Raw genomic sequence first — 14,888 nt, 5'->3', positions numbered from 1 at the left:
TGGAAGGCATAAATGGAATGAATACCATATGTTTACAAATTAGCTTTTCACCAAAACAGTTAATGTAGTGAGACTGGTTATTTCTTCAAAATGTATATTTACTTCAGGGATATTTTAGCCTATATAAAGTGAATGGAAGATGCTGCTGGTAGAACATACTGGTAGCTTACTTATGATAAGATCCAGTTGTGCCTTTTTACACTGATGCACGTTGGAGTCTGTGCAGGAGAGGGGTACTGGTAGACACTGTGATGTTGTCCCTTGGAGCTCTTGGAAGTATTGCAGAGAGAGGGAACTCTGGGGAAGACAAGTCTGGGAGAATATTCTGATGACTTTAACTGCTCAGGCTTTGCGTCTTAAAGGAATTAAAAGGAGGAGTAAATAGATTTTACTACAAACCCTTCTATACTTCACTTTCTTTCACACACACAATTTTCTTTTTCTCCTGGTTGCAGAATTGGTGTCTGCCATTTATTAAAGTTGATTATGTCACATGGATGTTTTGAGAGGAATGTCACAAAGACCCAGCTAACCAATAGCTAGGACTTTTGCAAATTCATATTTGGCTAACCCATAAAAACCCTTTTGTTCTCAAAAGTAAAAAAACCCTGTGGTGTTACAGCAGTTCTTGGCAAAGATTTAAGAGCAAAGTGCTTGGGAGAGATCCTTTAATACTAAGAATTCATGGCTTTTACAAGATACTGAACACTGCAGTAAATTATTTACAAAAATTCTATGAATGATAAGTAATTAAAACTAATCTATCCTTGTAAGAAGTGAACAAAGTGCAGTTTTGTTGCAGTACCCTTGATTGATTTAACCATAGTTGTTCCCTTCCTCTCTAAGGTTCTGATCCAGTCTACTGCAGTGAATGAAAGCCTTTCCATAAATTCCACCGCTGCTTTGGGTCAGGTTCTAATTCATATATTTCAATAATTCTGAGTAATTACTAAAGAGGTATTATCAAATTACTGGATTCAATAAACATTAGTCAGCTAATTTTTTTAATTGAAACTGGCATGATCTGCACAGCATTTTGTCAAACAGTTCATAGAATGTATCTTTTAGTTCAGTTGAGGACAACTGGGCAAATTCTGCTCAGCTGAGCTGGTAAACAAATAACCTCTTTGGCTTCAGTGTAATGGCTCTGGACTTACGTAAATTAGTGTCACTTGCAGCAGAATTTGACCCATCAGATTTCATGTTTTGTAATTTAATAAAAAAAGACCATTATATGTAAAATCTATTTATATTACACTTTCAAAACCACATCTGGAGACCTACAATTAGCTTAAATAAAACCAGGGCAGTAATAACAAATGCCGCATCATTTAAATATATAGTTCTTCAATAAAAGTACTCTTCAAAGACCAAAGTGCTGCAATGAAAATTTAACTTACTGCAGACTTACACTCCTTGCTCAAGTAAAATTCTCATTGATTTTGGTTGTGGTTTTATCTGAGTAGGGAGTGCAGAATTTGGCTCCTAGTGTTCTGTCACAGTAAGCTTTATAGTATTTAAACTGTAACTTTTACGCTGTTGTTTGTTTTCTGGTAAAAGTTGTTTTTATCACTTTAGTTGTTCAAGTATTTTTCACTGCAGTTCAATTTGAAGGTTCTGTTCAACCAAAAAAAATCCCTGGATCTTCTAGAAGACCGTGGGCCTTATCCAAAGGCCATTGAGGTCAATGAAAATACTTTGGATTGGGTCCTTCATTTTTAGGGCTTCCAGAGTACAGCAGAGAAACCTATATATATATTTTTAATTAAGCCTATTTCTAGCTTGTAAAATTTGGACTCCTTGCTTTCCACACTGTGCAAGCCTGTACAAAGACACACCGCTTTAAAATACAGTTTGTAGGTGTTAGCTTGGTCTCCTCATGCGCTTGAAGTGTAGAACATGAATGGGGGGGTCTGAATATGGCTCTTAATTTTTCTTCAATGCATTAAATTAAAATATTTGCATATGGGAAAACAATGGTTTTCTCTTTCACCCTGCTCTAGATTAGACCACTTCTGCTATCTGCATACCTTCACTAAGTTTCTCAGTTTGTTGTGATTTTGTTTGTTATATAAAGTGTAGCCATAGGAAGTAAGAATAGATTTCTAGTCATTTGAATTTTTGGAGAGAAGAGCAAGAATGCTGTAAATAGCTGTTTGATGTCTGTCTTTTCACAGTAGCACAATAGCTAATTCCTGGGGCCTCTGACCTTTTAGTGTCCTGTAACAAAGTATTTGCATTAATCTGTTGCTTATCTGTCACCTACCACATTTGATATTTCCAGCCTCTGCTTTCAATTATCAGTCATTAGAGGTAGGACTGGGTAACTTCAGGAGAAAACTCCTGGAATCTTTGGCCTGTTTTGTCAGATAACCACAAGTATTTACTGTAGATAAACTATCATTTCATTGTATTCAAGATGTAAACGAGTGTAGTTTGTAGTATATCAGCTTACCGTAACCTCTCTCACCTTGAGGTAGTTAAAACTGACTAGTTTATTTTAGTGCTTGTGCAAAGAATTCAAACAGTGAAATTTAGTGAGATTAGGATAAGTGACCTGTTACAGTCACATGATCTATAAGCCCCACCAGTTTTGCCAGTGCAAGTATATTTAACAGTGAAACAGTGACAATAAGCTAAGTAGTAAAATATCACAGCTTTAATATGTGTAAGTATAATGTGTAGAAAAAAACTTTGTGATCATGCAGGACTTCAATTTCAGTGACATGTGTTGGAGGTCTCATGGTACAAAACCCTCCTCAGAATTTCTAAGCAATATCAATGAGAATTTCTTAACTCAAAAAGTGTTGCAGCCAACATGGAGGAATTCTCTGTTCGACCTTGTCTTTAAAAAAAGGAAGTAATCAGAGAACAAAAAATTAATGATCGTTTCGGTAGAAGTGATCATGACTTGATCACATTTATAACACGCAACCAGAGTAAAGTCCAGACTAGTAACATATACACGTGGTGCTTTAATTGGGCCAATTTCACAAAGCTAAAAACAATTTTGAGGCAGATCAACTGGGAGGAAGAATTTAATCAGAACATTGTGAATTATAATTGGGAATCATTTTAAGACCACCTTATTAAATGCCAAAGACCACAATCCCCCATTCGGGAAAGGCTGTACTGCTTAAGAAACAGATCTGGTCTACAGGGGAACTGAAGGCAGCTATTAAAAGTAATGTAATATATAAAATAAATGGAAGAAAGGGGAAGTTGATAGTAATGAATATAAATCAGAAGTTATCAATTTTCTACAATTCCTAACGGAAGCAAAGGGACATAAGAAATCTATGCTCGGCACAGTTAAGGACTATAAAATGCAGGTTTTTTTAAAAAGAGGATTGGGAACAAAAAGAATCCTGAAAATGGGTATTGATACATTATTAGATGGAAATGGTAGAATTATCAATAATAATGCAGAAAAGGCAGAAGTGTTCAGTAAATATTGATGTTCCATATTTGCGGAAAAAACAGATGATATTGTCTGATCAGATGGTGATAACAGTCTTTCCATTCCTCTAGTATCTTTGAAGGATGTTAAACAGAAGCTACGAAAGTTAGACATTGTTAAATCAGCAGGTCCAGACAACTTGCACACAAGAATTTTTAAAGAGATAACTGAGGAACTAAGTGGACTGTTAATGTGGATTTTCAATAAGTCTTGGAGCACTGTGAAAATTCCAGAAGAGTAGAACAGACCTTATAACCTGGGTAGTTATAGGCCTGTCAGTGTGACACAGAATCCGGGCAAGATAATGAAGTAGCTGTTATGGAACTTAATTAATAAAAAAGCAAGGAGGGTAATGTAATGAATGCAAATCAACATGGGTTTCTGGAAAATAGATTCTGTCATACTAACTTGATATAAAAGTAACATGGCACATATTAAATGGATTAAAATCTGGCTAATGGATAAATCTCAAAATGTAAAAATGTAATATGTAAATTGGAAATTGTCATTAAGCAGGTTTGTTTCCAGTGAGGTCCTGTAGGGATTGTTTATTGACTCCATTCTATTCAACATTTTCGTCAGTGACCTAGAAGAAAACATAATATCATCGCTGTTTGTTAGTTTGCAAATTGGGTGGGGGTGGTAAATAATGAAGAGGTCAGGTCACTGATTCAGAGCAATCTGGATCACTTGGTAAACTGGGTGCAAGCAAATTATATTTGTTTTAATATGACTAAATATAAATGTATACTCTAGGAACAAAGAATGTAGACAATGCAAATTCTCTGCATCTATTTCAGTGGAGCTGCCTCAGTTTACTCCAGCAGAAAAATTAACCCAATATTTTCTCTTGAGATCAATGGTGATCCATTTTATAAAGCAACTCTTAGATGTGGCTTTTTTTTTTTTTTTTTTTTTTGTAATTTAGTTTAGTATGAATGCATTGTGACACTGAATGTTTCATTGGCCATATTGATGGCTGGCAAGAAAATGCTCTTTGCCATTTACTCAGTCATTTCTTGTTAATATTCCCCTGAGTTGGTGGTGAACCAGTGCCCCAATGTAGTGTTAAACATGTATGTTGGAGGTTCTGTTTTTAAGATGAGATTTGAAACCTAGGTCCTAGGCAATTGTAACAACTTAAGATCTCTCTTTTATAATACCGTTTGCTCTGATGTTCTAGTCAGATTCCAGTTTGAGTAATTATATTCCATTTATTTAAGTTCCCCTTGCAATTTCAAATGGTTAAGATGTATTTCCTCACTTCCTGTTGTTAGCTGTTGCATAGTATTGCTGTACTGTATTCCATTAAACTGCTGTTGTGATCCATCCCTGTGATGGCTGCCTTTCAGCTAGTGAATTGGTGCGTGTATGTATATGATAGAGAATTGGAGTAGTAAATATTTAAGGTTGCTTAAGTGTTTCCTTTATAAGAACCTGTTTTTCAGAGTCTCATAACTTTCAGAAACTTCTGCCTCCTAAAATCTTTTTGTCATGGGACCAGATCCTGGATGACACCATGGCTCCCTTTGTGCTACTTCAGCATGCAAAAGGACCTGAAAGCTTCCCTGAATGGAAAGAAGAGGATTTCCGTGGCAGAAGGGAATCCCTTACCAGTACAGAGTTAATGTAGGGGTGTGGGGTTTGTCTTTATACAGATTCTATTATATTATCTTCTCTACTAAGAAGTTTTATTTCAATGGATTGTATGGACTCTCTTAGAAAGAATGTTACTCCCCCACTTCTATGACCTACTCTGCCCTTCTTTATAGTTCATAGATAGCTATTATTATATCACATTGTTTGGGTTTTTTTTTTAAATTCCATTATGTGTCAGTAATGCCTATTTCAAAATCTTATTTGATTGCTAGGCATTCTAGTTCACCTATGTTTGCTTTTAATTTTCTCATGTTGGTATACTGAAATCTACAGTGTGAAATCCCAACCCCACTGAAGTTAATGGAAGTTTATCCGTTGACTTCAATAGAGCCAGGATTTCACCTATGGCTTTTATTTTTATTCAATTCTTTATTTGGACAATCAGTTATTTTTCTGGCATTTACCTCTGTTTTTTCAATTTGTCTGAATGTAATTTCAGTCCTGTTCAATTGAAGATCAGGACTAAAAGAATGCCCTAGAACAACAGGGGGGGGGTGTTCTCCATATTGCAACAGTGCCTTTTCTTTGAAATAATATAAATAGATAAGTAAAATGTGTGTTAGCCCTGTTTGATATATTTCATTTTGTTTAACTCAACAGGAAATGATAAGTATTTTTTCAGCAGTTGTGTGTGCTTCTAGGAGAATACTATCAATGCTGTAATACGGTGTGTTGTAAATACTGATCCTATTTGTGTCTGAGTTATACCATGGGGGATACTTACTGTTTCCATACAAATGTTATTAATTTGAATTTATTGCAAAGTAGATAGACATGAAAACCAGACCAGTAATTCTGGGATTTGAAATCCGCATTTGGGGCCTAATTCTGCAACCCTTACTCACAGTGAGTAGCACTTACCCACATGAGAACTCCCTCTGAACTCCTTCAATAAGTAATAATCAAAGGGTTGCAGAATTGGGCCCTGGATTAATTCTACTTTTAAAATATTTTAAAAATGAAAACTCTTGGCACATTCTGCTCCCCAAGTAGTCTTTAAATGTTCAATTATGACATTCATAATTTATAGCAAGATCTTCACTGTATTTTAAAAAAAAAAAAAAGCATCCCTGAACAATTCATTGTGATTGCATGTGCTAACTCATGTTGTACTCTGTATCAGTAATGAAAGACTTTAGTGTGTATTTTTTTAGACTTTTTGTTGAGGCACAGTTACAATAAAATGTTAACATACTACATCATACATTACTTACTACTTATTTAGGATCAGGTTAATATTCCAAGAACCTGGCTAAAGATTCTAGCTTGTTGGTTGGGGTGTCTGCCTCCTCTGAGTGTGCTAAAAAAGTTGACAAAATTTCTAAATTCTGATGCTCTTTTTAACACTTCTCTTGTGTATGTACTTGGTGTGAATGCTTTTACATATTTTTCTATACTGTAATTCCATTGAAAGAGTCCATTTTTCCATGAATGTGCAATACAAAGTCTAGCTGCGAACAATAAAACAGAAATTGATTTGTCGTCCTGTGTAAAATATAGATCCTTTATTGGAGCATTAAGTAAGCCGATCAGGGGATCTCATTGCTTTAAAAACTGGTCTGATATCAATATATATCTTGCTGTTTAGGAGCTAGTGATGTTGGTATTAAATAGACTGTATCCTGTTTCTCTTCAGTGGCAGCCCATTTATCTTTGGCTGCGGAGCGGGTAGTTTACATGCTTCTGCCTCTTGACTTTGTCTTACATGGAACAAAATCTCAGATCCTTAAAGTCAAAATGTGTATTTGGGCTAACTAACTCCTTGAGTTTGTTTAGAGAGGAGTTTTATGGTTCTTTGTCAGTCAAGAGAAATTTCATCTTCACTGAAGTAAAGATAATACTTTCTTATAGATAATATAGTCTGTGCAGTATGTTAGACTGACAAAGCAAAACTTGTCAACAGATCTGCACATTTAAAGAAGTCTATATTAATGAAATCCATTTCCAGTTATGCTTTAAAAGACTAAATAATAGGTGCATACTTAAGGACTGGCATTGAGAGTTGACAGAGGTGCTTTAAATACAGTTCTGAAAGTAATTTCAGCGTTTTTGGAAGGACAACTTTTACGTCCGTGTCATTAACTATGCACTTCAAAACCTAGCCCTATTTTCCTTTCCTTTCCCTTTTTAACGTAGAGTGCTTCAGGGCCAAAATTGTTACTCTCTTGGATCAGTGGAATGAAAATAGTAGATCTGAAAGTAGGAGAAGGGGTTGTGTGGGAAAAGAGTGTAGTGGGGCTTAGTGAGACTCAGTTTGTCGGCTCATCCCAGCCGAACTCAAGCTCTGAACCCTTTGGACTTCTCCCATCACTAGTAGACACGCGCTAACTCTTGGTGAGACAGATGAATGGATCTGAATTCTTGACTCTGGACTTGCCAAATCTAGTAAGGTACAAAACTCTAATGCAGTTGGGGATCTACCACTGATTACCCCATAGGCATAGGTGATCTTGTTTTTCATACATGTAAAATCACATTGAGTAATTATGTGGGCTTCTTTGATGCATCAAAACAAATATTCTGCAAAGACGTCCTCTCATACTACTGGGCCAGAACCTCAGCTAGTGTAAATTTAGCATAGTTCTGGTGATATTAATGGAGTTGTGCTGATTTACCTCAGCTGAAGATCTGGCCCTCTGTTCTTAAAATACTGTGGGATCCTGATTAACTAGTTATGAGGATAGATTTTAGCTCCTGGTGGACCTTTGCTGCAATAAAAGAAGCATTGGAAACTGTACATAAACAAAAACATGGCAGAGAATTAATATATATGTGTGGAGAAGACTTATACTAGGAGTGTTGCTTCAATGTGCAGTTTGGGTGCTGGAACCACATAGCTCTGACTTGTGGTTCTCTTGCTCATACCACTGAAAGAGGACACTTTTATGCCATAAGATGACAGCATGTGTTAATTTATATGATGTAGTTTCTTCTTAAATATGTAGCAATTACGGTGCACTTAACGCTGTTCCAGAATTTATTGCCTCAGACAGAAGTAGTCAGCTTTCCCTGTTTTCTTTCCCGATTATTACCTACAGTCATGTACGCCAAGATCATTTGTGTGTCTCAAATAATTTTTGCTGTACATGTAACTAAACCCAAGTATCAAATCCTTCTGCAACTTTCATTTTATCCATATTTTTAGTTGCTTTACACCATGACTACTTTCAGTTTTCTTGATATTCTTTCCACTCTGACTTCTGGAATTTGTATAAAACCACAGAGGGTTTTTCCTCTTGAACTGAAGACCATTTGGCTTGTGGAGTTTCCTTTAACTGGAAATATGTCTGGATTTGTGGCTGTATTATTTGCACAGTTTTATATACTCCAGTTTGTTGGGATTTTTTTTAAACATAGTGAATGCACAGTTAATGATTGGATTGGTATATTCATTTCACTCCTTTAATTTAATTTAATTTTTTTTCATAGTTGAAAGAGACAAGGACTTTTCTCATCAAAGAAGGCACTACAAAGAGTTTCGATTTGACTTGACTCAAATCCCACATGGAGAAGCAGTGACAGCAGCTGAATTCCGGATTTACAAGGACCGAAGCTACAGTCGGTTTGAGAATGAAACAATTAAGATTAGCATATATCAGATCATCAAGGAATACCCAAACAGGTACTATTTATTTAAAAAGAAAAAGAAAAAAAAGTCCTTATATTAGCATTCTCTCAAATGGAGAAGTGATAACTGGATATCTTTCACAAATTCATCTGCATCTAAACGTCTGCAAGATATTGTCACCATCAGTTAATTTAAGAGGCTGTTAATTCCTGGGAAACAACAGAAATTCAGCTACAAAAAAATCTTGTACAAAATGTCTCCATTGTTGGCAGAGTTTTTCCAGCCTGACTACCTAATCCGTGCACAATACATGCTCTCCATGTTTCTGTGTGCAGATGGGTTAAGTTAACTGTTCTGGATGAGCAAATGTCAGAATTGCATGCCCAATTTAAGTGGCCAATGTTAAAAAAGTTAACCTTCATTGAAATATGGATTCCACAAGCCAAGTTTCATTTAACTACTGTATACTGTACAGTTCAGCTTTATTTATTTTTGTCAAAGCAAGAGCTGTATTGATTTTTTTTAAATGTAATTTATTGTTTAAATACTGCCAAGGACTGCTATGTGTGTCTGTGAGTGAGTTAGGCAGTGTAGTTATGGCCGTGTCAGTCCCAGGATATTAGAGAGACAAGGTGGGTGTGGTAATATCTTTTACTGGGCCAGCTTCTGTTGGTGAGAGAGAGATACACATTTTGCTCCATGGGATTACCATATGTTAAAGTTTAATGCAAATAAAGCATTACAAGTGGACAAAGCAATAATCTTTGAGTGCAAGTTTACAGAAAGCTCTATAGGACAGATTGTCAAGTGTGTCCAGCACCTAAGTAAATAATTAGATTTTCAAAGGAGCTCAGCACCCCGAAGTGCTCATTTTAACCTAGCAGCAAGCCCAGTCCTGGGTTCTCCCTTTCCTACTGCTAACCCTGAAAATAGTCCTTCAAAATGATGTAGAGAATCTCCTGCTTAAATATGTGGATCCAAATAGTCAAAAGATCTCAGAACTTGGCTTCCATGGAAATTCTTCCTTTTGAGAATCTGGCCACTTCTTTAGGTGCCTACATGGGAACAGCTGGATACTAAGCTGTTTTGAAAATCTGGTCCTTCATTATTTTAGCAGGAGACTTCATACATCACTCGAAAGGGATATTTTCAGGGTTAGTAGCAGGGAAAGGGAAATGAAAACCCAAAATTGGGTATCATTTTACAAAACAAAGGAATATTGTTAAAATGAGAATCTTGCTCAGAATATTACTCACCACAGAAAATGGTCACCTGTAACCAGAATGTTGCCTCTTATAGATCTGCAGACCAGGAGCTGATTTCCTGGGCATGCATGTTGCAAAAAATTCAAAAGAACTGTGACAACAGGTTCTAAAAAGGTACTGTGAGGAAGAGGAGAACGTGAGGGAACATCGATATCTTTAAATAGATATAAATTAAGGTGTGAATGAAACAGGGTTTTCAAATTCAAATTTGAATTCAAAGTCAAACAGGGTCTTCAAATTCTATAAATTCAAAAGACTGATAAAGAAGTCCAAGTCCAAAGGGCAGCTCCACTGCCATTTGCTTGTGCTGAGGTCTGAAACCTGCACAGCTTGTTGGATTCCCAGCTGCCAAATAGCAGTGGTTGCCAAGAATGTGTTTATCATTTGTGCTTGGCAAGAAAGTTCTTTGTTTTGGTTTTCAGACCTGGTTACAGTTATTCATGGGTCTGTCACCTCCAGGTTGTACTCTACAAGGGGGCTACATGAGAACCGTTCAGAAGCTGCAGTTGGCGGCTGCATTCTGCAACTGCTTAGTAAGCAATAGTTACTTGGGGCTATCCATTAGCTCCTGAGTGAAACCAAACATTGGTTTGGACATTAAAAACCCTAAATGGTTTAGGTCCTGGTCACCTCAGAGGCCTTCCTCCCAGTATGATACCACAGTAACTGCTATCAGCAGACTTCTTCAATAAGAAAGTCTCTTGGTTTAAGCAGGGAAAGTGCTGGGGCATCTGGGGTGCTTGAGAAGTGGTCCTAGATTCTGGAAGACACTTCTTTCCACCATTTGGACCACCAGAGCCCAGTTTTGTTGACTTTCAGGTCACCAGCAAAGACTGTGTACTCCTAGACTTTTCCTGTCTCTGTGGCTGCTTGGCCACACATGTATGGGAACGACACTTCGGGTTTGCATGTGGCAGCCTGTGATGAGATGTACAGGCCCCACACGGATGAGGAAGGGGCCAGAGAAGCCCTTATGGAAGGGGTAGTCTCACCCCTCTGGCTCTGTCAATCATCCATGATAGGGAGGAAGCTGCAGCCAGCAGGGAGGGGAGGAGGAGGATTGCCCTAAGCAGTAGACTGCAGGAGTGACTTCTGAAGTTGTGGAGGGAACTCCTAGGCAGGAAGCCTTCACCCCAGCCCTGAGGAGAGTACAACGAACTCCCAGGGTAAGGGAGACAGGCTGAGCTGATCTCAGAGACCCGGCCAGAGCGATTTCACCAAACTCATTGCATGGGTCTGGATCATTGGCAGTAGGGTGACCAGACAGCAAATGTGAAAAATCAGGACAGGGGATTTGGGTGGGGCAGGGGGTGGAGGGTAATAGGAGCCTATATAAGAGAGAGAGACCCAAAAATCGGGACTGTCCCTATAAAATCGGGACATCTGGTCACCCTAATTGGCAGCATTATCGATGTGCCACTCCCCTTTGCAGGGAACACAAGAAGGGAGTACAGTAACTTCTCACTTAAAGTCATCCCACTTAACATTGTTTTGTTGTTACATTGCTGATCAATTAGGGAACATGCTCATTTAAAGTTGTGCAATGCTCTCTTATAATGTCGTTTGGCAGATGCCTGCTTTGTCCACTGCTCGCAGAAAGAGCAGCCTGTTGCAGCTAACTGGTGGGGGCTTAGAACCAGGGTGGACCAGCAGCCCCCCTATCAGCTCCCCATTCCCCTAAGTTTCCTCTGCGGCAGCTGCTCAACAGGCTATCAATTGCCAGCAGTTCAGTTGTCCCTCCCCCCACTGTCATGTGCTGCTCCTGCCCTCTGCCTTGGAGCTGCTCTCCAGAGCCTCCTGCTTGCTGTGTGTGGGGGAGGGGAAAAAGTGGGGGGCTAATGCCAGGGTGTCCCCCTCCCCCCTGTTCCTACACCCTGCTTACCCCATCTTGCATAGAGCAAGGGGGACAAAAGACAGGGCTCAGGACGGAGGGAGCTTCCTGGCAGCAGCTGCCCTCTCAGCTTGCTGATTAATTTAACAAGGTAGTCTACTTAAGAGTGGGGTCAGCTTACTTAACGGGGAAATGCGCATCTTTCTCTCGCTCATGGTGTGTCTCTCTGGCTCTGTCTGCCAGGCTGTCTCCCCTCCCTCCATTTGTGCTGCCTTGAGGAGTGTGAGGCTACATTAACAATAATGCATTAACCCTGGAGGGGGTCAGCCAATTGCTAGTTCATCATTTAGCAGTAAGGCATTCCCTGGGAAATATCCCACCCTCTGACTCCACCACCTCAACCAAGCTTCACAATCATTGTCATGGTGTAGCAGTATTAAATTGTTTGTTTAAATCTGTGTGTGTGTGTGTGTGTGTGTGTGTGGTCTTTTGTCTGGTGAAAAAAATTTCCCTGGAACCTAACCCCCCCATTTACATTAATTCTTATGGGGAAATTGGAGTCACTTAACATCGTGTCCCTTAAAGTCGCATTTTTCAGGAACATAACTACAACATTAACTGAGGAGTTACCACTGAGGAGTTACCATTCAGTATCACTGAATGTGTGGGGGGTTGTGGCTTTATTTTGATCCCCCAGACAGAGAGACTAAAGGAGGCCAATAAAGGGCAGAGCCCCGAGGCAAATAGTGGGTAAATGGGGCCTTAGTACTGACCACCTAGTATAGCTCACTGGCTGTGGTCAGGTTCCTCCACCCACCTGAGGGAGGAACCCCTATGGACTCTGTTACACAGCCTCTCAACTTATCCCAAGAACACATAAAGCATGGGCAATAGTGCAAGATTTTCTACATAGCTTTGCCAATGTGCTCCAACCCTGAGCTGGACTGACCATTCCCAGTGACGAAAGTAATGCAATCCACCGGCCAAATACTTGGTTCTGGTCTGGTGGCACAGAGTCATGAGCTTAACTAGTCATGTGCTTTGCGGAATTGTCAGGTGCCATAAAGACGCCGTAGCAGAGCCCTTGATTCAGGGAGTGAGGGTAGGAGAAAAGGAATACTAGCGGGATATCTCTAGCTAGCTGCTGTAGTAGTCCTGAGGTGGCCTGGGACAGATCTGCCCCAGGATTCAGGGGCTCACAAAGATGATTTTGTGAACCTTTATCCTGCCCAGCTCTTGCAATCAGAGAGCAGCTCAGCTGGCCGTTGGGGATCAGGAGCTGCACATCCATTCTGTCCAGAGCTGCCTCTGCTGAGACTCTCAGCTGGGGTGGATTTTCTATCATGGACAGCTGACCACGAGGGACTGGACTGAGGTCACCAAACACATTATGCTTAGACACACAATAGCCTTTCTCGTGGTAAAATCTTTGTCACTACCAGAGTATGTTATGATGGAGGCATTTTTCCCCCCTGAATTTTGTAACCAGATGTTCACTGTTTTGTTCAATCTTTTCTTTCAGGCTACTTCATCCCCTTTCATGTTTTCATTACATGTGATAGGCTACTTTTTGCATAGAAAATATGAAATTTTGCATTTTGAATCTGAATGTTGAAGCTGCCTATCATTCAGAATGGACCCATGCTTGCTTTCATTGGATAAAAGGAGAAAATCCACAAAATGTGGTGCACTTTTGGGTGAATTGGGCTCAAATTAAGGGTCACATCCTGGCCCCAGTTAAATTAATGGTAAAACTCCCACTGATTTCATGGTGGGCAGTATTTCACCCTGAGTTTGAAACAAAATGTGAAAAAAGTCAAATTTTTGTTGCAAATATTTTGAAGTTCTGTATTAAGTTACTATTTACCTGGGCTAGATTCTTTGCAGTGATCTAGAAGTGAAAGTCTCTATATTGTATTACCATTCCCTTGAGCTATCATTTCTTGTTTTCTGTAGTTCCCTAAAATGAATAACTTTTCCATACGTGAAGCCAAGGAGAAAGAATAATCCCTTTGTTACAGCCAGTTACACTACCTGATTCTGCTGCGTGAAGAAGGAAGAACCAAAAGATCGAAGTACCAATGCCAAAGGGTAGCCAAGTTCATGTCAGCTGCAGCAGTGCAAGTAGACTAAGTTATATTGGCCAGCTCTGAGATCATTAGTTGGGCGAAACTCCCTTTAGGGATTTTGTCTCTAAGAAGGAGTTGAGGACTAGACCCATTATTAGGGGCTTGTTTCACTATTGTATAAGAATGTTCCGCTCCAATTGGCTTTTTCGTGGATATATCTGAGGGCATATTTGGAATCTTTCTGGTACAAGTCAAAAACATCGCAGTTAGTAGCTTTGTGAATCAATAAGGGAGAATAACTAAGAGAGGGAGTGCAAATCCAAAGGTTCCTAACTCCTTAGGCATGTCCACACCACATCCCTATTTGACCTGTGTTAGGTCAACTTCCAGCCACTGCAGTAATTACTGATGTCCACACTACCCACCTTCTGTCGGTGGTGCGCATCCTTACCAGGAGTGCTTCCATCAACTGAAGAGGGGCAGTGGGGGGTGTGTGTGCGGGAGGGGGGGCTGAAAGCCAGGGCTTGAGCTCTGGGCAGCTCCCCACTGTAAGCCCAGCTGCCCTCTCCTTTCTCCCGCCCTCCCTCAGTTTTCGCCTCCCCACTCCAGCCTGGGCTTTGCAACTCCCCGCTCCCAACCCAGAGAGTGAGTGAGTGTGTGTGTGTGTGGCGGGGAGACAGCTGCTTGAGTTTCTAGGCTCCCTGAATGAAGAACAGGGAGCCTACAGGCAACAGCCAGCTGGGAGTGGGGAGTCAGGGGCAGCTGAGCTCTAGCTGCCTGGCTTTCTTGTCAATTTCATGGTGCCAGCATAGAGCCCTGAAATTGACAAGACAGCCAACAGCCAAAGTAAGTAAGGCAGCGTCCACACAGACACTGATGCCCTAACTAACATAAGCATATGCCTCTTGTGGAGGTGAAGTTATTATGTTGATGTAGGAGGGCACTTACATTCACAGGGCAAGGCTGTAGTGTGTACACTGACATAATTGTGTAGTGTATACCAGGTCCCTTGTAAAGGGCTCTCCTGCAAAAATGA

General features: G+C 39.8%; 1 protein-coding gene across 1 annotated transcript in view; it reads left to right on the top strand.

Moving 5' to 3' along the window:
• BMP5 (bone morphogenetic protein 5) overlaps positions 1-14,888 on the top strand; it is a 72,388-nt gene that overhangs the window by 19,188 nt on the left and 38,312 nt on the right. Inside the window, exon 2 of the mRNA XM_073335124.2 lies at positions 8,549-8,741. Coding sequence (XP_073191225.2) covers positions 8,549-8,741 — 193 coding nt within the window. The remainder of the gene's footprint in view (positions 1-8,548; positions 8,742-14,888) is intronic.

The sequence above is a fragment of the Lepidochelys kempii genome, chromosome 3 (genome assembly GCF_965140285.1).
Source record: "Lepidochelys kempii isolate rLepKem1 chromosome 3, rLepKem1.hap1, whole genome shotgun sequence".
In the NCBI taxonomy this organism is placed as follows: Eukaryota; Metazoa; Chordata; order Testudines; family Cheloniidae; genus Lepidochelys; species Lepidochelys kempii.
This window is presented reverse-complemented; position numbering and strand designations above follow the sequence as displayed.